Below are 23,112 nucleotides of genomic sequence, written 5' to 3' on the forward strand. Positions count from 1 at the left end.
AAATTTACTTATTTATTCAATTTATTTATTTGGCTGTGTTGGGTCTCCGTTGCTGCACGCGGGCTTTCTCTAGTTGCGGCGAGCGGCGGCTACTCTTTGTTGCGGTGCGCAGGCTTCTCATTGCGGTGGCTTCTCTTGTTGTGGAGCACGGGCTCTAGGCACGCGGGCTCAGTAGCTGTGGCTCGCGGGCTCTAGAGCGCAGGCTCAGTAGTTGTGGCGTGTGGGCTTAGTTGCTCCGTAGCATGTGGGATCTTCCCGGACCAGGGCTCAAACCTATGTCCCCTGCATTGGCAGGCAGGTTCCTAACCACTGCGCCACCAGGGAAGTCCATCAGGGTATTTTAAATTGCAAATTGTTGCAGTAAAGGAGTGCTGGCTTCCTGACTGCTACCTTTAAGATGGTTTGTGTATAGTAACCTTGAACTTGTGGGGGATCGTGAGCCCCGGTCTGGAGGTGGGGAGGGATAGAGGTGTCCCAGGCCGCGTGCAGGCAGCAGAATAACCAGGAGAAAGCAGATGTAAGGCCGGGCTGCGGCCTGGGTGCCCTGGACACCAGGCGAGGAGAGCCGCACCTTCTCCCACAGGCAGGAGGGACCACAGAAGGTTTCAGCCAGCAGGGTCTCTGCTCAGTGCTGCTCTGTTCCCTGGGCTAGGCACACAGGCAACAGAGGACCAGGCCACGTGATCTTCTGTGTCCTCTGCACCATGAAAATGGGGCCGTGTGCAAACTAGAGGGGACCACGCGGAGCCTCTGGAATCCCACCTGGCAGCTCTGGTTTCCCTTCCGCCTGTGGGATTTCCCTTTCTTCTTCATGGACCTCCCCAGGGATGCGCTGGTCTCCTAGATCAGTTTAGAACAGATCTTTGGGAAATGTCGGCTCCCCACAGCGGTCCTGGAAGGTCAGAGTTCACTGGCTTTGGACACAAGGACCTGGGACGTGGAGCCCCGTGTTTTGCAAGTAAGAGGGGGTGTCCCCAAGACCTTGTAGGCGCCAACAGCAGAGATGTGTGGCCCAGAGGCTTCCAGAACCAAGTGACCAAGAGTGAAAACGAAAGGGCTGGTGATGCCAGGGGACAGACAATCCCAAGGGGTCCTCTGGCTTAGGAACGTCCCCACAGGACCTGACCCAGAATCTTCCGTGCTTTTTTCAGTGAGAAATAAAGATCCCAAACCAACCAGCAGGGACTAGATGAGAAATGGTGGGGAGTCACACAGGGAGGTGTTTCTAGCCCGATCCCACCCCGAAGGGAGACCCAGGTGGCCTCGGGACACAAGGTACACATGAGGACACTCCAGGGACCAGGTCTTCCTGAGAGATGATGGCTTTTACCCCAATTCCTAGGATGTGAGAAGTAGGCTGTTTTTCCCCTTCCTTGAAAAAGCAAAGCTACAAACAATCCCTGTGCTGTGTACCTGACTCCCTGCTGTGGTGGCAGCTGATCTAGAAGTTTCTGCTCTTATGGTGACTTTGGCCTCACACCCAGCATTTCTCTTCCCTCCCCTCCTTATATAACGAGCCGGCCTCTTGAATAGAATGGGTTTGTTGGCCGCAAAAACAAAAACAAAAACCCCAGCAAACTCCTTGTTTGGATTCGTTAGCGCCGTGGTCTGTGGCCTTGAGTCCCCGACTGGGAACCACTAGTTACTCTGTGCCCATGGGGTCTCCAGTCGGGCCCTGGGATTTGTGTCTCCCGCCCTCCAGACATCCTGAGGCTGCCTGGTGACCCCGGCTTCCCCCTGCTTCCATCTGGAGCGTGAAGGCCAGAGCCCTCGCCCCGGGGTCTACACTGGACGGCTTGGCCTGCGAGAGGGGACGTGGGTTTGCAGACCTTCCTCCCGGCCCTCCTGCTGCCTGACCCCAGCTAGCTGTTCCATCTCCAGGTTTATCTTCTCTGCCCGAGATCCCCGCGGCCTCAGGGCCCTGAGTCTGGGCGTGTGCAATACACCTGCTCCCCTGCGTTCCGGAAGGACTCAGAGCCGTGGATGCAGGACCAAGTGACCACTCCACCTCCTGTCCCCACATGGACTGATGACCACAGGCCTCTTGGGGCAGCCCAAGGTAGCCCCTCAGCTAGACTGCAGGCTCCCTGCTGTCTCCTATAGAAATGACAGGAGGTGGGTGATCAAGGCCCAGAGTGGTGGGTGATCGGTTGGCCGACAGAACTGAGGCCATCTCTGCCTATTTGCTGCTATTACTTTTTTTTTAATTGATAGACTTCTTTTTTTGAGAAGTTTTAGATCTACAGAACAATTGAGCAGAAAGTACAGAGAGCTCCCTTGTACCCCCTTCCCCTCCCCTCCAGCATCCCCTGTTATTAGCGGTGCATTTGTTACAACTAATGTTACAACTAATACACTATTATTAACTGAAAGTCAGAGTTTATATCGGGCTCATTCTTGGTTTTGTACATTTTATGGGTTTTGACAAATGTATAGTGACGTGTATGTACCATTACAGTATCAGAGTAGTTTCACTGCCCTAAAAATTCCCGGTGCTTTGCCTGTTCATCCCTCCCCCATCCCCTGGCAGCTACTTACAGGTGTTTGTCCTGCCACCTCTGGGCCTGACCCCAGGGTTCACCCACCAGGGGCAGTGTGACCCATCACGGCCTTGGGGCTCAACCCGGCATGTGGAAGGGAGTCTGCCATCTCGGTGCCAGGAGGAGGGATGGCCTAGAATAGAATTTGGGGGCTGGAAGGCCTTTGGAGGAGCTCCAGGGTTCAGAACCAAAGACCTCCTATCTCAGGTGAGGAAACTGAGGACCAGAGATGGGATGTGAGTTTCCAAGCAGCACAGCTGGTTGGAACAGAAATCTGAATCCAGGCCTCAGAGAGGGCATAGGTTCAATTCAGCTTCTTTTTTAACAATAGGAGCTAAGTTAGTAAAAAGGACCCAAAAATAAATTTTGCAAAGAGCTAGCCACTTGTCTGTTTTGAGTATCATCATTAACCTGCCCTGTGGGGGACTCTGGCCCAAGGTGGGGTGCCTGGAACCCTCAGTGGCCCCTGGGCTCTGAGGGAGGACGCCGTGTGCCCCCAGTGCCCCCTGTTCTACCCGAGAACTCTGAGTTCGCACGAGGAGCCGCCCGACGTGTGCCCGGCGTGTGCCCGAGGGGCCCCGGGCAGGCCCTGCCCTGGAAGGAAGGGGAAGTGGGCAGATAGCATCTCCTGGAGCTGCTGGTCTCCACGTACCTGCTGCGTCAGGCTTTGACACGCTGCACCTGGAGCCCTTCTGTGCAGAGTGCCCTCCAGCCTTCCATCAGATTGAGGGCGCTGAGGTGTTTGTGGCTCCCGGAAGTTCCTGGAGCAGCTGCTCACCCTAATGGCCATGACCCCAAGCATGGAGGAATCCCAGGAAGTAACACATTGACACAAAGCCAGTGGATGACAGAGGGCAACTTGGAACAAGAGCTTTGTCGCTGGACGCAAAGATACCAAGAGAACTGAAATTAGAGGATGGCCGACCTTGTATAACAATTACAACTGACACCTGGGTGCGTAGGGCAGCCAGGCCCGTGCTAGGGGCTCCGTCTGTACTGTGACTCTGCAGGACAGTTGTTATCATTTTATGTAATGGAAACATAAGCTAGAAGGTCAAAGTCAACTAGAGAGAGCACGGTGTGATAGAGAACTTGGCTAGAAGTTGCAAGACCAGGATTTGGTTCTGGCTCGGTCATGACTCTACCATGTGGCTTTGAGCAACTCACTCAAATCTCTCTGGAAACCTGTTACCCCACCCGTAATGGAAGGGGATCAATTTGGAAGATTTCTGACATTTTCCAATGGCGACACCCTACGACTGCATTATTTCCCTGGTTTAGGTGTCAGGAGACCAGGGGGTCTGCAGTAGGCCTGGACCAGGGGGGCACAGGTGCTGACAGATACCACTCTGGAGGGGTCTGGGTAGGTGGTTGCCCCCAGGGCTGTAACTGCTGTTCTGGGTCTGGGGCGGCCTGGGACTGCTGGGGTTGGCAGGACCCACGGTGGGTCAGAGCAGCAGTGCCCACCGCGCAGAGGGCCAGGGGAGGGATGGATGCGGTTGGATGAAAGGGGAGGTGGGAATTCCCTGGTGGTCCAGGGACTCTGCACTTTTACTGCCAAGGGCGCGGGTTCCATCTCTGGTTGGGGAACTAGGATCCCACAAGCCATGCAAAAAAAAAAAAGGGGTCGGGGGGAGGTAAGGAGTTGCCTACCTCCCATCCATGACAGTGACGAGATGTGATTCTCTGTCTCCATTCTGTGTGTGTATTTCTGGGCACAAAGTACAAAGAGCGGTCAGAGGGCTTCAGCCAGGACAGAGGGAAAAAGATGGTGCTCATCCCTGTTCACTCTCGTGACATCTAGAAGGACAGGGGGTGTCGGCTCCCCTCTGAAATCTACCCGCCCTGCTTCAAAGCTCATGCAGTGCGCAGTTGTTCAGACTTTTTTGTCCACAACGCAGTAACGTGTATATTTTATTCATGTCTATGTGTGAATAATTGAAACAATTTTAGGAAACAGTGAGATGCATCCTTGTTTTATTCTAATTTATATTTTGGTGGTTGTATAATCCGCTAAATCGATTTCACGATCCACTGATGGGTTGGCACCATTAGTTAGAAAACTGTGGCTAAATGCTCCTGGAGCAGCCAATTCAGCCTGGGATGAAAGTTAGAGCGAATAAATAAAAGCACCTTCTCCGTTATGCTTACTTAGTGCAGAAGCCCTTGCGTTCTATTCAAGTCCCTGGTGTTTGCTGCTTCCCCTGAACTCCTTGTACTTTTCAATCTGTAACATGTGGTCACGGAGCAGGTGGTGACCCACAGGTAGGAATGGAAGAATCTTTGGGCACCTGCAGAAATGTTTAGGAAGAATCTTTTGATAAACAGTTTTATAAATATGGACACTGGATATTCTCCAGATTCTGAGCTGAAAACTGTGTGGACTTTGGCTCCTGGGCCAAGTCCCAGAGCCACATTGGGTAGGTGGTTGAGAGCAGAAATTAGGTCTCTAAGCCCTGAGTCTTGCATAAGAGCCCCCCCTGCATGGAGGAGGGTGTGTCGCGGAGCTGCCAGCAGTGCTGTGACCTTATAAACATGTTCCCTGGAGGCTCAATTTTATTCTCATTCAAGTTTTCTGTCCTGCAGTTTGTCTTGAAGCCCAGACCCAAAGCATGTGATTTTCTCCCTGTGGTGCCCCCGCTGCCCGTGGAGCGCTAGGCAGGCGGGTGGAGAGGCAGCTGTCGGGGGCCATTTGGGTCTGCGGGACGCACCCAGCAGCGTCTCCACTTTCCCTCGTGGTTGCTTTTTTCCTTCATGGAGGGGACTTAACGTGTGGGAGGCCCGATGACTAGCAGGGTCACCTAGCTGGCCGGGCAGAGGGTGGCGCCCACAGAGGGTTCAACACCAAGGCTACCACGGTCTCGGTTGGTGGTTTGGCATTTTACTTGCGGGTAAATAAACCCTCCCCAGAAACCCAGCGCTGGTCTTTGCAGACCCTCTCTTAAGGTTTGTCTTAGTAAAATCATGAAATGTCAGGGTTGAAAGCAGCCCTAGAAATTAAGGGCCGGCTGTCCTCTGACAGACAGCCACTTCTGTTTGTCCTTGCTTTCAGATGGGCCAAGTGGCCCGAGAGATCCCATTAGAACATCCTTCTCTGATCATGAGGTCTTGGTGTCTCCTGTACCCTAGGCTGTCATCAGTCATTTATGTCTCAGTGTGAATGAGCTTCTTGGCCCCTTTTCCAGTGTCGGTTTTGTGTGGGGAAAGACTCCCGTTTGAGTCCTGCCCGTGTGTCCGGCAGCGTGGAGGAGCGCATTACTGGGTGAATAAGCGTCTCCCTGCTGTCAGCCGACTGTGGTGGGTGGAGGGAGACGGCGGGTAGGTACCACACAGCGGCATCACACGCCTGGTGGAAACTCACACCACTTACCCAGCAAGTGACACGAGAACAATTCGCATCATTCCACAGGTGACGCTAGAGTGTGATTTCGGGACTTTTCCAACCTGCTGTTCTCCTTTACACATTGTAAATCTTCCATGACAGTAAAAAATAGGACTATTTGGGCTGTTTCCTGTTTTTTACTGAACCTGCAGGAGCGAAGACCTTTCACACCTGTCTTTTCCTCTCATCCATCTGTCTCCCTTGGGGATTTCGAGGTCCTTGACAAAGTCAGGGCTCTGTGTGTACAGAGACCCCCCTGCTGACCAAGTGGGCCCCACTCCCCTCCCCAGGGGTAGCTGACTGTCTCCAAACTGCCACCTTCCTGCGGCCAGACTCGCCCAAGGTCAGCACCCACCAGCTTGAGGGTGGTGGGGGGAGGGGGTCTAGGTTTCTGTATCAGTCAGGGCTCGGGAGACAGAACCAAGAGGAGTGAGAGATACACATACTGTATACGCATATACACAACCTACATGTATGTCCTTAATATACACACATATATATATCCTTAATATATATTTATCACGTATTAATATATTAAGTATATACAATGTATACTTAATATAAATAATAACTAATAGTAACAGTTGTATATATTACATATATTATACATATTATATTAACTTATATCATTATATATTATATATCACAATAGGATATTAACTGATATATGTTATTTATATTATAAATATAATTACAGTGTTAAGATAATAAATATTACATATCAAGGGATTTGTGTTAAGGAATTGGCTCATGTTGGTGGGAACTGGCAAATCCTGAATCCGCAGGGCAGGCCAGCAGGTGGAAACTCAGGCAGGAGGTGACGCTGAGATCTTGAGGCAGAATTTCTTCTTTCAGAAACCTCTAAGTTTTCGCTCTAAGGCCTTCAGCTGAGTGGGTGGAGGCCAGCCACGTCGCGGAAGGTGATCTCCTTTACTTAAGCCCTGCTGATTATAGATGCTAACCTCACCTACAGATACCTTCACAGCAGCATCTAGCTCAGTGCTGATTAAACCACCGGGCGCTGTGGTCTGGCCGAGTTGACACATGAAATTAACCATCACAGGCTCTGTGATGGCGCCTGGCCATCAGAGCCCAAGGCGCTCTCCTCCGTAACACCACCCTCCTCCCACCACCTGGCTTGGCCTAAAACACCGCCTGTGGGGACTGGGATTGTTCTGGATCTGGGACCTGCAGTCCCGGCCATATTTGCTGACAAGAGCGTGAAAGATGCCTACGATGGGCTCTGGCGGGGGCTGCAGCAGACCAGGCAGCTCGGCTCCTCCCCTGTGTCTCCTGGGCCCCCCCCCCAGGCACTTGCCTCCTTCCCTGCTGACCGTGAGCTGACCCAGACCCCCTGCATCCTTCACCCAGCCTGCCCCTCCCACTGCCTCTATCTGGGAGGGGCTCGGGCTGGAAGAAGACCAGAGGCTGGGACCTAGTCCTTAGTGGTTAGCAGAGGCTGGACTCGACCTGGCCTGGGAACATTTGCCTTTAAGAGGTCACTCTGGGGGCCTGAGCTGGGAGGGTGTGGAGGGAGGGCCCTAGGAATGTGGATCGGGGTCCCCAGGCGTCCCACAGCCCAAGTCCCTGTTCCCCTCTGCACAGCATCCTTGGCTGTAGAGCCAGGAGGCCACGGGTCCTTCCAAGGTTCCATTTACCTCTGGTCAAGCAAAGGCTGCCCACAAGGCAGGGCCTGGCCCCATGGCCTTTCAGCGGGAAGAGAGCCTCTGGGGGCGGCCTGCACTGCGTAGCCCCGCTTCAGGATCGCCAGGATCCGGTTATTAACCAGTCTGTCTTCTGCTTGGGAAAGGGATAAAGACGGCTCTCTAATTACAGGAGGGGCAGCTAGCGTCTTTGCAGAAGCTCCTCACCCGATTTCAGACCCAGGTGGAGCGTGAGAGACTGCCCTGGCTTCCCAAGTCGGTGGTTGCCCCGGGAGACGCCCTTGGCCTCTCTGTGGCCTTGATTGGTGAGGCCGGAGTGCGTCTTGGCCAGTGGCCCTGATGGAACCCAGTTCCGTGTGAGAGCTCACACTATGGGAAGGGCCGTCTTTTTTTTTTTTTTAACCTTTTTTAAAAATTGAAGTATGGTTGATTTACAGTGTTTCAGGTGTGCACAGCAAAGTGATTCAGATATATATATATATTCTTTTTCAGATTCTTTTCCATTATAGGTTATTACAAGACATTGAATATAGTTCCCTGTGCTATACAGTAGGTCCTTGTTGTTTATCTAGTTTACATATAGTAGTGTGTATCTATTAATTCTAAACTCCTAATTTATCCCTCCCCTGCTTCCCCCTTTGGTAACCATAAGTTTGTTTTCTATGTTTATGAGTCTGTTTCTGTTTTATAAATAAGTTCATTTGTATCATTTTTTAGATTCCACACATAAGTGATATATGATATTTGTCTTTGATTTACTCCACTTAGTGTGATAATCTCTAGGTCCAACCATGTAGCTGCAAATGGCATTATTTCATTCTTTTTTATGGCTGAGTAATATTCCACTGCATATATGTACCACATCGCCTTATTTATTCCTCTGTTGATGGACGTTTAGGTTGCTTCCATGTCTTGGCTATTGTAAATAGTGCTGCTATGAACGTAAGGATGCATGTATCTTTTCAAATTAGAGTTTTCGTCTTTTCTAGATATATGTCCAGGAGTGGGATTGCTGGGTCATGTGGTAGTTCTATTTTTAGTTTTTTAAGGAATCTCCATTCTGTTCTCCATAGTGGCTGCACCAACTTGCATTCCCACCAGCAGTGTAGGAGGGTTCCCTTTTCTCCACACCCTCTCCAGCATTTATAATTTTTAGCCATTTTGTTGATGGCCATTCTGACCGGAGTGAGGTGATACCTCATTGTAGTTTCGGGAAGGACCTTCTTTTGTATCATCCTATCTGGTCTTCACAACATTGCCCTGTGATACAGAAGGCACTATAGCCTCATTTTACAAATTGAAAAACTGAGGCCCTTGGAGACTAAAATGCTTTGCTCCATGCCAGAGTTAGGGGAGAGCTGAGGGGAGAATGCGGTCTCTTGACTACCCTGGTCTAGGGCTTCTGAAGCTACTTGTTGTTGAGAAAAGAGTTTACTGTCTGTTGCTGCCGTGGAGCTGGAGAGGCCACTGGGTGAGGAACTGGGGACAGCAGTGGGGCAGGATACTCCCTTAACACCAAGGAGGGTCAGGCTGCCAGATTTCTGCCTTTTGCACGGCCCAGGGCTTCTTTCTTGGGAGAAAGTCCTGCCGTGGGGCCGAAGCACTTTCCCTCCCGCTGTTGGTCAGTAGGCATCACATGGGCACAAAGACCAAGGGTCGTTGGCCAGGGCAGCAAGGGAGCCCCCAAACAGCTATGTGAATCAATCCCGGGACCACCAGGTGAGGGGAGGTGGGAGGGTGGCCGCAGGAGCGAAAAATAGTGGTTTTCTTTTCTCTTTTACATCAGGAAGCCTCTCAGAGTGCACTCAGAAGCCATGATGTCTTCTGTGGAAAATAAATAATTCTGGAACTTCTCCGAGAGTTAAGTTTAGGCTTTTCCCCTAATTTGTCCCCTGTCCCTCCCCTGTTGCCGAGTTCCAGTGATTCTGGGTTCGTTCCTTATTTTTCTGAGAGTCGTTATGTAACATGACTGTTCTCAAAGGCTCCAAGTGACCATGGCTCTGGTCACCGCCCCCAACATTAGTATCAAGAATTACCCGTTTGGTGGTTTTGAGGGATTGAGCAAAAGCCAGTCCATCTGGAGACGCCTCCCTTGGGTATCCCACGCGAGGGCCTCACCAAGGCCTTCGCCACAATTCCAACAGCTCGGGTGCAGACGAGGTTGGATGGTGCGAGCAGCCCCCCATGTTGGTGACAGGGAGCACGGGGGCCAGGGGGACAGGCAGGGCAGGGGGCCAGGTACCCGTAGTCTGAGGACACCACTCACGGCTTTCCAGAATCGTGCTGAGCATCTGCTGGGATGCACCTGGCATTTGTACTAGCGATGCATGTGCTTAAAATTGAGGGACGTGGGCTTCCCTGGTGGCGCAGTGGTTGAGCGTCAGCTTGCCAATGCAGGGCACGCGGGTTCGAGCCCTGCTCTGGGAAGATCCCACATGCCGTGGAGCAACTAGATCCGTGAGCCACAACTACTGAGCTCTGCACGTCTGGAGCCTGTGCTCCGCAACAAGAGAGGCCACGATAGTGAGAGGCCCGCGCACCGCGATGAGGAGTGGCCCCCGCTTGCCGCAACTAGAGAAAGCCCTTGCATAGAAACGAAGACCCAACACAGCTAAAAATAAATAAATAATAAAAATAAAGGAATTCCTTTAAAAAAAAATCTATTAAAAAAAAAATTGAGGGACCTTAGCAATCACCTGAGAAACTAGAGGGTTAGTACTTAAGAAGCAGATTGAGACACACATTAAGATAGAAAGCCAGACATGTGTGTGGGTCCTGACCCACTCAACTATGAAGCATCAGCAGGGAAGCAAGGGGCACCCCCTCATCCCTCCGTTGGTGGAGCCCACACCGTGTCTGGAGACTCTGCCCTGAGCTGGGAGAACAGTGGAGAGTATTTGGTAGTTTGAGAGATGAAGAAAATTATTTTGATGACAAATCCTAGAAGATGAGAGGCATTTTATTCTCAACCCAGCAGCGCCCCCTTAAACTGGTCCTGATTCCACCTGCTGTTTAGCCCAACTGATAAGAACAGAGAATGTCTGAGCTAACAGGCATCTTCTGAAATTATCTAGCTAAACCCTCTCATCTGACAGATGGAAAACTGGATTCAGACGTGCCCGAGATCCCCCAGATCCCCAGATAGTAAACCACAGAACTGGGCTGGAACTCAGCCTTCCGGCTCCATCTTTGTGAACAGGTCGTGTTCTTATGTGCCCGAGGGGTGCGGGCTCGTCGACGCCCAGACAGTGCCCTGGGTCAGCAGTCTGCACCCGGGTAGCCCCAGATGCCGCTGAGGGACACTCTTTGGGCTCAGGTCTGCTCAGCAGGGGAGGACCACAAAACTGTCCTCAAAGTGTTCCCTCCTCGGTAGGAGTCTAACGGCTGGTAATTGCACAGGAATGTTCTGTGGTCACCCTGACGTTTAAAACCCCTGGTTGGCCCTTAGGTGCAGGCCATGGCCCCTGACATTGGCAGCCTTTCTGTTTGTCCTGTGTGTGCACTTTCACCAGGGCTCTTTCTGGGGTAGCCCAGCTGCATCAACAAAGGAGTTTTGTAAGACAAAGCATCAGAAATGCTGAAAAGGCAGAACTATATCTGACCGATACACACCTACTGTCAAGGCTAAGACGGGAGTAAAACAGCCCTCATTTCTCAAGAATTCACACATCAGTTGGTTGTAAACAGTGTAGAGAAATGTTGGGATAAGTGGCCGGGGAGTGGTTGAGCTGCCAATAAGACCCCAAACTACACAAAATGTGGATGATCGAATTTGGTGGTGGGATGCTTGATACTTTTCTGTCCTTTGCCACATCAGCATGAAATACTTCTTAAAAAATTTCTATTGAAGTACAGCTGATTTACAATGTTGTATTAGGTGAATTACTTTTAATTGAAAAGTAGACCTTAAAGAGACAGTATCACAGGCTGCCTTGGTAGTGAATCACGGAACTGTACAGACCCTTCTCCATCTGTTCTCTTCCCCTGTGATCTCACTGTGCCACGGAGACTCACTTTGCATAGAAGAACCCTGTATCTTCACAGCCTCCAATACCAAGTTGCTTTTTTTAGTCCTTTTTTTTTTTTCAGTTTTTTGGCTGTGTTGGGTCTTTGTTGCTGCGCACGAGCTTTCTCTAGTTGTGGCAAACGGGTGCTACTCTTCGTTGCGGTGCGTGGGCTTCTCATTGCGGTGGCTTCTCTGGTTGCGGAGCACGGGCTCTAGGCACACGGGCTCAGTAGTTGTGGCACGCAGGCTCAGTAGTTGTGGCTCACGGGCTCTAGAGTGCAGGCTCAGTAGTTGTGATGCACGGGCTTAGTTGCTCCGCGGCATGTGGGATCTTCCCGGACCAGGGCTCGAACCCGTGTCCCCTGCGTTGGCAGGTGGATTCTTAACCACTGTGCCACCAAGGAAGAGTCCCCCGGGTTGTTTTTGGTCACTGGAGCTGAGCCATCCCAAGGCTGTGGGAGGGTTTAATAGAAAGAGCTCTGAGCTGGGAGCGGGTGGACCTGGGTTGTAGGGCCTGCTTGCTACTGTCTGGTTGTCTGGCCTTGGGCAAGTGGCTTAACCTCTCTGACCCTCTGTATCTTCATCTATAGACTGGGGTGATACCACTTGCCTTTCCTACTTGTATGGGCTCCTCTGAGGACCAAATGAGGCAACAAATGGAAGTTTTAAGGACATTCTAATGGCAAATTAATGACAGCCCTGCTGCTGAGACCTTACTTTTTTGAGTTAGACTTTTGGCTTTTGCCTGAAATTCTGAAGAGGGGCAGGGATGGGGTATTAAGGTTGGCTCGCATCTTGGGAATTTTCTCAAACCTGGGGCTTTTCTCTTTTGTCCTGTTGCTTTCCTGACAGGCGACTTTATCAGCCCAAATCCTGAAAATGCACTTTTCCTCAGAGACCCTGCTATTTATCTCCGGAGCACGTGGTCAGGGTCTAAAATACAGTGTGTGCAGCTGAGGACAATCCCAGAGGACAGAGCCATCTCTTGGTGCCTCAATGTGGCCCAGTGAACTGGCCACCCAGCACCAGGGAGGGTCTGAATGCCTGCCGATGGGGAGAGAGAATTCAGGATGGCCAGATGTGGACAAAGCAGTGAAGGAGGCACAAAGCTCTGGTGGGCGTTTAAACTTTAGAAACCCCGTGAGCAGGGTGAGCTCCCGGTGCCTGGCCTTCTGGAATGTCAGCCGAGCTGAGAGGCCAGGTCCCCATCATTCCACCTGCTGAGAGTCTCGTGGTCACCGCTGCAGTCGGAGATTTTCCCGCACCAGCCTCCACGGTGCACACTGTTTCCTGGTGAGCTTGGGGAGGTGAGAGCCAAGATTAGAATCGTGGAATGTGGGATGGGGGAGCCTTCCAGCAAAGTCCACTACTGGTGCCAAGGGACTTCTCTGTGGGGATGCTTGACCGAGGAAAACGCACTGTGCGCCGCCGTAGTCGCTAATGTGGTGCCCTCCTCGTCTCGCTCTGGGCAGGACCAGCTTCAGGGGACCAGCCGCAGGCCCGCCCAGGGCTCCAGGCAGCCTGGGATGGGAGCGAGACCCGCGTCCTGGTCTCGGCTCTTTCGAGACCGCCTTGTCCTGAGTCACTTAACCGCCAGGGCCTCAGTCGCTAGATCATGATGGTTCCATGAGGAATAACCGAGTATGTGCGACAGGGCTTTGGTGTGTGGGAACTGCTCTGCTGAACAAAAGTGAGAGGGTAATGATTATTTGAAACCGCAGAGGAAGGTACTCGTTAAAATAGGAGCTAAGCGTCCACACCTGGTTCCTGCTCCTCCTTAGTGACCTGCAGTCTCGCGGGGTCTGCCCGTTCGCCGCCCCTCCCGCCCATCGGCACAGGCGTGCACCCCCTACACGTGCTGCCGGGGCAGGGGTTGCCTTGTCCAGGAGTTGATTCAGACGCTTCTGCACACCTGCTGCATGTGGCGCAGAAGAGCGAGATGAATGCTTTCCCCTCACCCTTGACCGGTTCACAGTCTGGTTAGAGAAATAGACTGATAAATGATAAGTCCTGTAATAAAGGTAGTCTAAGGTACTGTGGAAGCACAGATAAGAGAAGAATGAACTCTGCCTGAGGGATCGTATCTGAATTGTGCTTTGCATGACAGTAGGAGTTCACCCTGTGAGCCAGGATCTTGGGGCTGGGAGCTGGGGGCAGGTGGGCAGGAGGAAAGGGCTCCAAGCTTCAGAGAGGCGGCCAGCTCCATCCTGCAGGGACCCAAGTGAAGCGAAGTCTGTTCTCCCAGGAAGGAGTTGTACGGTTGGCAAAGGGTGACCTTGAACTGAGGAGCTGAGACAGCATTCCAGGCAAAGTGTCCACAGTTGCACAGCTGTGTTTAAAAAGCTATCAAGATCCTGCCTGGGCTCTTGCTGAAAGAAGGAGACGGGGTGCAGAGCACATCAGAAATAAGGCTGCAGAGGTCGGCAGATCCCCGGGGCCTGTATTGGAGCCTGCAGGGCCCGGCTGAGAGCTCCTGACTGTGAATCACCCGTGGGAGACTGGTGGCTCTCCGCCTGGGCCGCCAGCCGAATCACCGTGAAGCCTGCACTGCACCACAGACCAGTCGACTCTGTGGTGGGACCCAACTCCCAAGGTGCAACCAGCCTGGGACGCTGAAATAAACCAGCACCAGAGAGGCTGAGTCTGGAATCTGCCTACGTAAGAGATTGCCGGCAAGTCCCAGTGGACTATGTGTGGGAGCCATTGCCTCGGCTATGGTGGAGGCCCTGGGGCTTTAGGGCAGAGGCCAGCATAATGGGGCCACGGTTTTAGGAATCACTGTTCTAGCAGAGGTTTGCAGATAGCTTGAAACAGGCTAAGCTGAAAGATTTGGAGAACAATTAGGAAACCCAAAAGAGAGCTGGGCAAAGGAGGGTGCAGACCTGGACCCTACAGCAGAGGGGTTGGGAGGGTGGAAGGGTTTAAAAGAAAGATTAGTCACACAGAAAACTACAAAACGTTGCTGAAAGAAATTAAAGAAGACACAAATAAATGGAGAGACCACCCATGTACATGGATTGGAGACTTAATATTAAGATGGCAATACTACCCAAAGTCATCTACAGATTCAATGCAATCCCTATCAAAATCCCAATGGCATTTTTTTGCAGATATAGAAAAATCCATCCTAAAATTTGTATGAACTCTCAAGGGACCCCAAGTAGCCAAAACAATCTTGAAAAAAAAAAAAGAACAAAGTTAGAGGTCTCACACTCCCTGATCTCAAAACTTATTACAAAGCTACAGTCATCAAAACAATGTGGTACTAGCATAAAGACAGACATATAGACCAATGAAATAGAACAAAGAGTCCAGAAAGAAACTCTTCCATACATCTATGGCCAAATGATTTTCAGCAGAAGTGCCAAGACCATTCACTGGGAAAAGATAGTCTTTTCAATACATAGTGCTGGGAAAATTGGATATCCACATGTGGAAGAATAAAGTTGGACCCTAACCTTATTATACAATATACAAAAATTACAGTAGTTCCCCTTATCCACAGGGGATATGTTCCAAAACCCCCAGTGGATGCCTAAAACCATGGATAGAACTGAACCGTGGATACTATGCTTTTTCCTATACATACATACCTAGGATAAAGTTTAATTTATGAAGTAGGCTCAGTAAGAGAATATCCAAATTGCCAGTGTCACTCCTCTTGCACTTTGGGGCCATTATTAAGTAAAATAAGGATCACGTGAGCACAAACACTGTCGATACCACAACAGTCGAATGGATAACCAAGACGGCTACTAAGTGACTGGTGAGGGGGTAGCACATGTACTGTGTGGATATATGCTGAACAAAGGGATGACTCACGTCCGAGGCGGGACAGAGCAGGACAGTGCAAGATTTCATCAAGTTACTCAGAATGGCACGAAATTCAAACCTTATGAATTGTTTATTTCTGGAATTTTCTTTTTTTTTAATTTTTATTTTATGTTATTATTATTATTTTGGCCACGCCATGAGGCATGTGGGATCTTAGTTCCCCAACCAGGGAACGAACCCGCGCCCCCTGCAGTGGAAGCATGGAGTCTTAACCACTGGACTGCCAGGGAAGTCCCTGGAATTTTCTTTTTTTTTTTCCCCCTTATTTATTTATTTATTTGGCTGCGTCAGATCTTAGTTGCCGCATGCAGGATCTTCACTGCGATATGCGGGGTCTTTTAGCTGCAGCATGTGGACTCTTAGTTGCGGCATGCATGTGGGATTTAATTCCCTGACCAGGAATCGAACCCGGGCCCCCTGCATTGGGAGCATGGAGTCTTAACCACTGGACCACCAGGGAAGTCCCTGGAATTTTCCATTAAATACTTTTGGACCCTGGTTGACCTCAAGTAACTGAAACCTTGGAAGGCAAAACTGCTGATAAGGGGGGTGGGGACTTCTGTAACTCAAAATGGATCAAAGACTTAAATATAAGAGCTTAAACTGTAAAACTTAGAAGAAAACAGGGGGAAAGCTCCATGACATTGGATTTGGCAGTGACTTCTTGGGTATGACACCAAAGCACAGGCAACAAAGTATTGATAAAAATATCAACAGATAAATTGGACTACATCAAAATTAAAAACTTCTGTGCACCACAGGACACAATCCACAGAGTGAAAAGGCAACCTACAGAATGGGAAAAAAATACTTGCAATTCATGTATCTGATAAAAGGTTAATATCCAGATTATATAAAGAACTCCTACCAACTCAGCAACAAACAAGCTGGTTAAAAAATAGTCAAAGGACTTCTTGAATAGACATTTTTCTAGAAAAGATATACAAATAGCCAACAAGCACAAGAAAAGATGCTCAACATTAGTAATCATTAGGGAAATGCAAATCAAAACCACAGTGAGATACCATCTCATACCTGTTAGGATGGTTACCGTAAAAAACAAAAACTAAAATAAAACAGAAAATAATAACAAGTATTGGTGAGGATGTGGAGAAATTGGCACCCTTGTGTACCACTGGTGGGAATGTAAAATGGTGCAGCTGCTACGGAAAAAGTATGGGGGTTCCTCAAAAGTATTAAAAATAAATTGCTATATGATCCAGCAATTCCACATCTGGGTATATACCCAAAAGAAATGAAAGCAGGGTCTCAGAGATATTTGTACACTCACTGTATTAGTTTGCTAGGGCTGCCATAACAAAGTATCACAGACTGGGTGGCTTAAACAACAGAAATTTATTTTCTCACAATTCTAGAGGCTAGAGGTCCAAGGTCAAGGTGTCGCCAGGGTGAGTTTCTTCTGAGACCTCCTTCTTTGGCTCGTAGATGGCCATCTTCTCTCTGTGTCTTCATGTGTCTTCCTTCTGTGTCTGTTTCCTGATCTTCTCTCTTATAAGGACACTAGTGCTACTGGATTGAAATCTTATTGGAGGGCCCATCCATATGACCTCATTTTAACTTAATTACCTCTTCAAAGACCCTCTCTACAAATACAGTCACATTCTGAGGTAATGGGGGTGGGAACGTCAAACCTATGAGTTTTGAGGGGTACGCAGTTCAATCCATAGCACCTGTGTTCATAGCAGCATTATTCACAGTAGCCAAAAGGTGGAAGCACCCTGTGTCCCTTGATGGATGAACAGATAAACAAAATGTGGTCTATCCATACAATGGAACATGATTCAGCCTTTAAAAGGAAGGAAATTCTGTTACACACTACAACACGGATGAACCTGAGGACATTATGCTAAGTGAAATAAGCCCGTCACAGAAAGACAAATACTGTACGATTCCACTTACATGAGGTCTGTAGAGTTGTCACATTCATAGAGACAGAAAGTAGAATGGGGGCAGGGGGTGCCAGGGGCTGGGGCAGGGGGCTGGGGGGTGGTTGTCAAATGCATATGGAGTTTCAGTTTGCAAAGGGAAGGGCCCTGGAGGTTAGTTGCCCAACAGTGTGAATGTGCTTAACTGCACTGAAATGTACACTTAAAATGGTTAAGATGGTAAATCTTGTGTACATGTATTTTACCACAATAAAAAAAGGAAAAAAGAAAAAAAACAAAAGGTTAGGGATGCAGCAGCTTCTCCCGGTGGAGGACTGCCCAGGTGCGGTTCCTGTCCAGGCAGGGAGGTGTCCACCGGGCAAGAAACAGGAGGAAGGGGGAGCAGGGTGAGGGGGACGCGATGACTTCAGTTTAGACACCATGAGCCTTTGGCAAGCTACTCCCCCCAAGGCCATCTCTCTGGGCCACGATGCCATCAGGCTTTCCTGACCGCTTTGCCCTAGCGGGCAGCCCTCCCATGCGGCCCTGTCATCTTTCCAGGAGGACACACTTCCTTGGGCCACATTCGCGTCGTGAAATGAAGTCCTGCGCATCGGCCTCTCCCCAGAGCGCCGAGGTGGGCTTTTTTTTTTTTTTTAATATTTATTTATTTATTTATTTATTTGGCTGTGTTGGGTCTTCGTTTCTGTGCGAGGGCTTTCTCTAGTTGCGGCAAGCGGGGGCCACTCTTCATCGCGGTGCGCGGGCCTCTCACTATTGCGGCCTCTCTTGTTGCAGAGCGCAGGCTCAGTAGTTGTGGCTCACGGGCTTAGTTGCCCCGTGGCATGTGGGATCTTCCCAGACCAGGGCTCGAACCCGTGTCCCCTGCATTGGCAGGCAGATTCTCAACCACTGCGCCACCAGGGAAGCCCCCCGAGGTGGGCTTTGCCCTCCCCTTTTCTGCTTTCCTCCCTTGCTCTTTTCCTTCTGCCCTGCGGTCCCGGCCTCTTCTTCCTGCTCCTTCCCTGGGGGGGACGGGGAAGGGAAGCTGGAGGTGGGTCAGGATCTCCGAGGGGGGCCAGCGCGTCTCCACCCCTCCTTTCACCTTGTTGGCCCTCCGCGTCCTCCCTGGTGCTTGACATTCGAGGAGGAGTCGGGGAGGGGCTGGTGATACACACAGAGAGCCAGGAGCGGCCCTGGATGAGGCCAGATGGGCACCTGAGGGTCCAGGTCGTTGACCACGTGCTCTCTTTCCGTCCTAGGACCTGAGTTCCTTTGCCATGCCGCTCCTGGATGGAGACCTGGAGAGTTCAGAAAAGCATCCATCTCGTAAGGTAAGCCACCTTCCTCACAGCTTCTCACGGCTCACCTGAGGTGCCACTGAGGCAGAACTCCCTCAGCGCGAGCCCAAGACACATCCACCCGTGCTTCCGCCTGTGCTCTCACCTGTACATCCACTGCGCTCCCACCTACGTGTCCACCTGTGCTCTCACCTGTACATCCACCTGCGCTCCCACCTACGTGTCCACCTGTGCTCTGACCTGTGCTCTGACCTGTGCTCCCATCTGTGCTCTGACCTGTGCTCCCACCTGCGCTCCCACCTGCGCTCCCACCTGCGCTCCCACCTGCGCTCTCACCTGTGCTCCCACCCGTGCACCTGGCTGCAGCCGAGCTCAGCCTCACACCTGCCAGGCTTCACTCCTTTCTCTTCTCTTCTCTTCCCTCTGGGCTCGTCCACGGCCACTGGGCTCCCCAAAGAGGGCAGAGGTGATGCCGAAGATTGACAGTGAGCTTGGCACCCTGAGCACCCGAGGAGCTAATTAGCGAAGAGAGGAGGTTGAAAGCATCAGTGAAAGCGGGATGTGGAGACCAACTGTCTCCCCCGCAGGCGGGAGCCCCTTCTCCCTGCCCGTTCCTCGCCCCGTTCCTCTCCCTTCCATCCTCTTTCCCCCTTTCCCTTTCCTCTCTTGAACCCACGTTCTCCCCTCTCCCGCTGGTCAGTCTTTCCTCCACAAGGAAGCTGGGGCCGTGGAGGGCAGGCAGCCGAGGAGTGCGCGTCCCGGGGTGGGTGGGTTGGCCATGGCAAGCAAAGGGAGATCAAGGTGGCCCGCGGTCAGGGTGAGTGTGGGGCAGACGGCTGGGGCGGCTGGTGGGCCGAGGCTTCGGGAGGGGCCGCCGTGGGCAGTGTCTGAGAACAGAGATAAGAGCTAGGCTGAATTCTTTGGCCCTGGAGGCTCCACGTCCCTCATCCCACCAGGCTGATGGCAAATGTGAATCTCCATCATTATTGGGACTTCCTTCCTAGATTGTGCAAAGGTCCTGGGGTCCCATGCAGCACCTACACTTGGGTTTTAAATGAAGAGACTGGACTTCAGGATGGTGGAAAGACTTTCCCACAGTCATAGGGCTGCTTAATAACCCAGCCGGCTTCAGTCTGGGTTGCTTGGTGCTCAGCCCAGTGTGCGTTGGGCTGCGTCTGGACACCCTGAACTGGGGCCAGTGGCGCAGGCCATGCAGGGAAGTGTCCTCAGCCAGACAGGTACCGCACAGAGGCTTCCTGCCCTTTCTGGGTCATCTCTGCATCTTTGTACCCTGTGACTAAGATCCCCATCTCCTTAGGGAACTGCAAATCCTCAGTGACTGCCAAGCTGCATGTGGACTGGACACTTGGCGGCCTCCTCGCCCATCGAGGTACCATGCAGAGTTCAGGGGAGGGACCACAGCTGAGCTCCCCTTTACGGGTGCTCTTGACTCAAGGATGCCAACCCTGGGAGTTCCCTGGCGGTCCAGTGGTTAGGACTCTGCGATTTCACTGCTGAGGGCGCGGGTTCGATCCCTGGTCGAGGAACTAAGATCCCACAAGCCACGCAGCGCAGCCGAAAAAAAAGAAAACAACGATTCCAACCCTGCATTCCCAAGCATCAGTGGAAATGGGAGCTGCCTGGTCTTCCCACCTGTCCCCTTTCCTGGTCCCCCTGTTCCCAGAGGTGGCAGCTCTTTGTTACATAACACATCGCGGTGCAAGGGCTTCTGGTCACCTTGACTCTGCATAGCTCTGTGTGCAGCTCCCGGGCCAGTATCGGGAGGAAGGTCAGTGCCGTCGATGTCCCTGGGATCATTCAACACCACTGTGGTCACTCTGGGTCAGCCAGCATGGCCTGGTCTGGGGCAGTCTGTGGAATGCCCAAATGACCATGGGTTTTCCCGTCTGTGTCCCTTGATCCTGGGATGAGGAGCCCGGCTCCTTTGTTCATCTTTCCTGGCAACTTCCCTTCTGTGTGACCTGGGACAAGATATTCTCTGTGAACCTGTCTCCCCATCGGCAAACCCGGGCTCGAGACGGTGCTCACCTTTCCTTATGAGGATTAAATGAGCTTGTCGATGGAGCAGACGTAGAGCAGTGACCGGCCCGGGACACGTGCTCAAGGGCAGTCTGGGAATGCAGGCGTGGCCTCAGGACACCCCCCACTTCGGAGCACCGTGAAGGGGTGCATCCACGACCCATTTACCCGAGCCGTCGGGAACGTGGCATCTGGCCAGGCCTTAGACGTGGCTCGGGCCCTCTTGTCCATTGCTGGCCGTGTGCACTGTTCCTCCCTCCCCTCTGCCAAGAACGCCAGCCCCTTTCCGTCTGGAGCGCACAGGGACTCAGACCCGAGCCGCGCACCATCAGCACGCTGGCCCCGAGGGCACTGGCCGTGCCCTGCATCCCCGGCACAGCCTCCACATGCCCCCAGCCTGAGTCGGGCTCCACAGACCCTCACCTCGAGGTTTTGTCCAACTCGGCCCCCCCTTTCCTGGCGCCCTTCACCTTTAACCCCCTCACGCACGCCCATTTCCCTCAAGCTCCCAAGGGGTGCCCGGTGCCCAGCTGTCAGTCACCGCCGAGGCCAGCCCCGCTGACCCCAGCCCCGCTGACCCCTCGCTCACCTTCACACTTGCAACCCTCTTCTTCGCTTTCCTGCATCCTCGGGGACGCAGCTGAGACCGAGCCCCGGGTGGCCTGGCCCTGGCCCCCGCAGCCCTCCCTGCAGTGGCAGGCAGAGGTGGGCCTGGAAGCTCTGCTCGCGGTGGCCTGACAGCCCGCCCCGTGGCTCTGCAGAGCCGGCAGGCACTCGGGAGGCTCTGGGCCCTTCGTTCACGTTCACCCAAAGCCAGGGAAGTGTGCCGTTACGTTTAGCAAGGTGTCACTTCACTGCAGCTTGCTAAGAGGCACAGGCTCTGTCCCTAGTGGCTGCAATCGTGCCGAGATCCATGCCACCCCACCCACCCTGCAGGAAGCAGACCCGGGGGCCCAGCGCCACCGCCCCCTCGCCAGGGTCAGGGCGGGAGACACGGGGGACAAGGCCGGGATGGGCCACAGCCAGCAGTGTCTGGCCGTGTGGGGAGAGGGCCTGCTTTCTGGAGACCCCTCCCGAAGCCCGATGGCTGAGTGCCTGGCTCTTTTGGCCTGCAGTTCTGAGCCCGGAATTGGAATCCCAGTCCGGAGAATCCTAGGGCTCCCCTTGCCCGTCAGATACGGTTCAAACCCAGGCCCTTCGAGACTGCCAATTGGCTCAACTTGCCCCGGTGACCCGTCTGCGGTGGCCCAAGTGAGTGGCTGTCTGTCCTCCTGGCTCCAGCTCCTCTCTCCCCCCCCCCGACCCTGGGACACCTCTGCCCATCGGCCTGTCCACAGCCCGTCGGCTTTCAGCGCCTTCCCTGCTCAGGGCCCCGTGATGGGCAGCGTCTCCCTCTGACATCTCCCCGTCTGGGCCACTCTCAGCGCAGCCCTGTCTCGCCTGCTGTTCCCCAGGGTCTCGCGGGGACCCCGTCCTCGCCCACGTCTTGTTCCCTGCGTGCAGTGAGCGTCGGCTTTGCTCAGCAGTCCCTCCTCCCTAGGCAGAGCCCACTGTGCAGTGTGAAGGGGACAGGAGGCAGCAGCGGGGTTGGCCTCCTACTGTGACTCCCGCCCTCTGCCTTCAGACTTGACCTTGACTCCTCTTCCATTTCACGTGGCCAGGCTTCTCCCCCTCCTGGCCGTTTCTGCTTTTCTCGGGAGGTGCATGGTGGTGAAGGTCAAGGCCGTGGGCCTCAGGTCCCGCCCAGCACTCACCAGCTTTGGGGCCTTCACTCAGCCTCCAGCCAGCGCCCTCTCTGAGCTCCAGGCTCAGTGGCACCCAGAGGGTGATGGTGACAGGCCACTAGAACGTCTGCCCTAAATGACCGTGTCCCCCCCGCCCCCGTGCTGAGGAGCCCTGCGGGTCCCCCTCAAAGGAGGGTCAGGCTCTCTCCCCACGTGGGGCCCTTCCGTACATCAGCCCAGCCTCCCCGACTCTCCACAGCTACCAAGGGTCTCTTTGTAGCGAATTCATGACGGTGAGAGCTGGCCTCCCAGACGTACCCGCTGTGTGCCAGAAACTGTAGCAGGTGCTTCCCTTGTGTATATCCTGTCATCTTGACGACCCTGCGAGTCGGCCTAGTGTCCCCATTGGATGCATGAGGACACGGACACGTAGGTCACTTGTCACTGCTGGAAACTGAGCTGGGATTCAGACTCCTGTATCTTTGTCCAGAACCCTGACATGCACCACCCTGCCATGGGGTCTTCCTCCACCCCTGGGCCTGCTGTCCCTGCGCCCCACCCCCACGTCCACAGGCGCACGCCGCCCACTGCTCCAAAAGCTTCTCTGTGTTCATTACTCTTACAATGCAGAAAAGCCTCAGAAAGCCTGAGTCCCATAGGTCGGTGGATAGTGGCTGAAGCCAGTACTCTAGAGGCAGAGAATCTAAATGCTTTTCGTACCAAATGGTCAGAAAA

General features: G+C 52.7%; 1 protein-coding gene across 6 annotated transcripts in view; it reads left to right on the forward strand.

Annotated features, from left to right (window-relative positions):
* PRKAG2 (protein kinase AMP-activated non-catalytic subunit gamma 2) overlaps positions 1-23,112 on the forward strand; it is a 284,819-nt gene that overhangs the window by 59,695 nt on the left and 202,012 nt on the right. For 5 of the 6 annotated variants that reach the window (XM_007165414.3, XM_007165415.3, XM_007165417.3 and 2 more), the window contains exon 2: positions 18,575-18,646. In XM_007165414.3, coding sequence (XP_007165476.1) covers positions 18,575-18,646 — 72 coding nt within the window. Of the gene's footprint in view, positions 1-17,876; positions 17,950-18,574; positions 18,647-23,112 lie in introns of those variants that run through there. The other variant, XM_007165416.3, reaches the window with a different exon arrangement.

The sequence above is a fragment of the Balaenoptera acutorostrata genome, chromosome 7 (assembly GCF_949987535.1).
Source record: "Balaenoptera acutorostrata chromosome 7, mBalAcu1.1, whole genome shotgun sequence".
In the NCBI taxonomy this organism is placed as follows: domain Eukaryota; kingdom Metazoa; phylum Chordata; class Mammalia; order Artiodactyla; family Balaenopteridae; genus Balaenoptera; species Balaenoptera acutorostrata.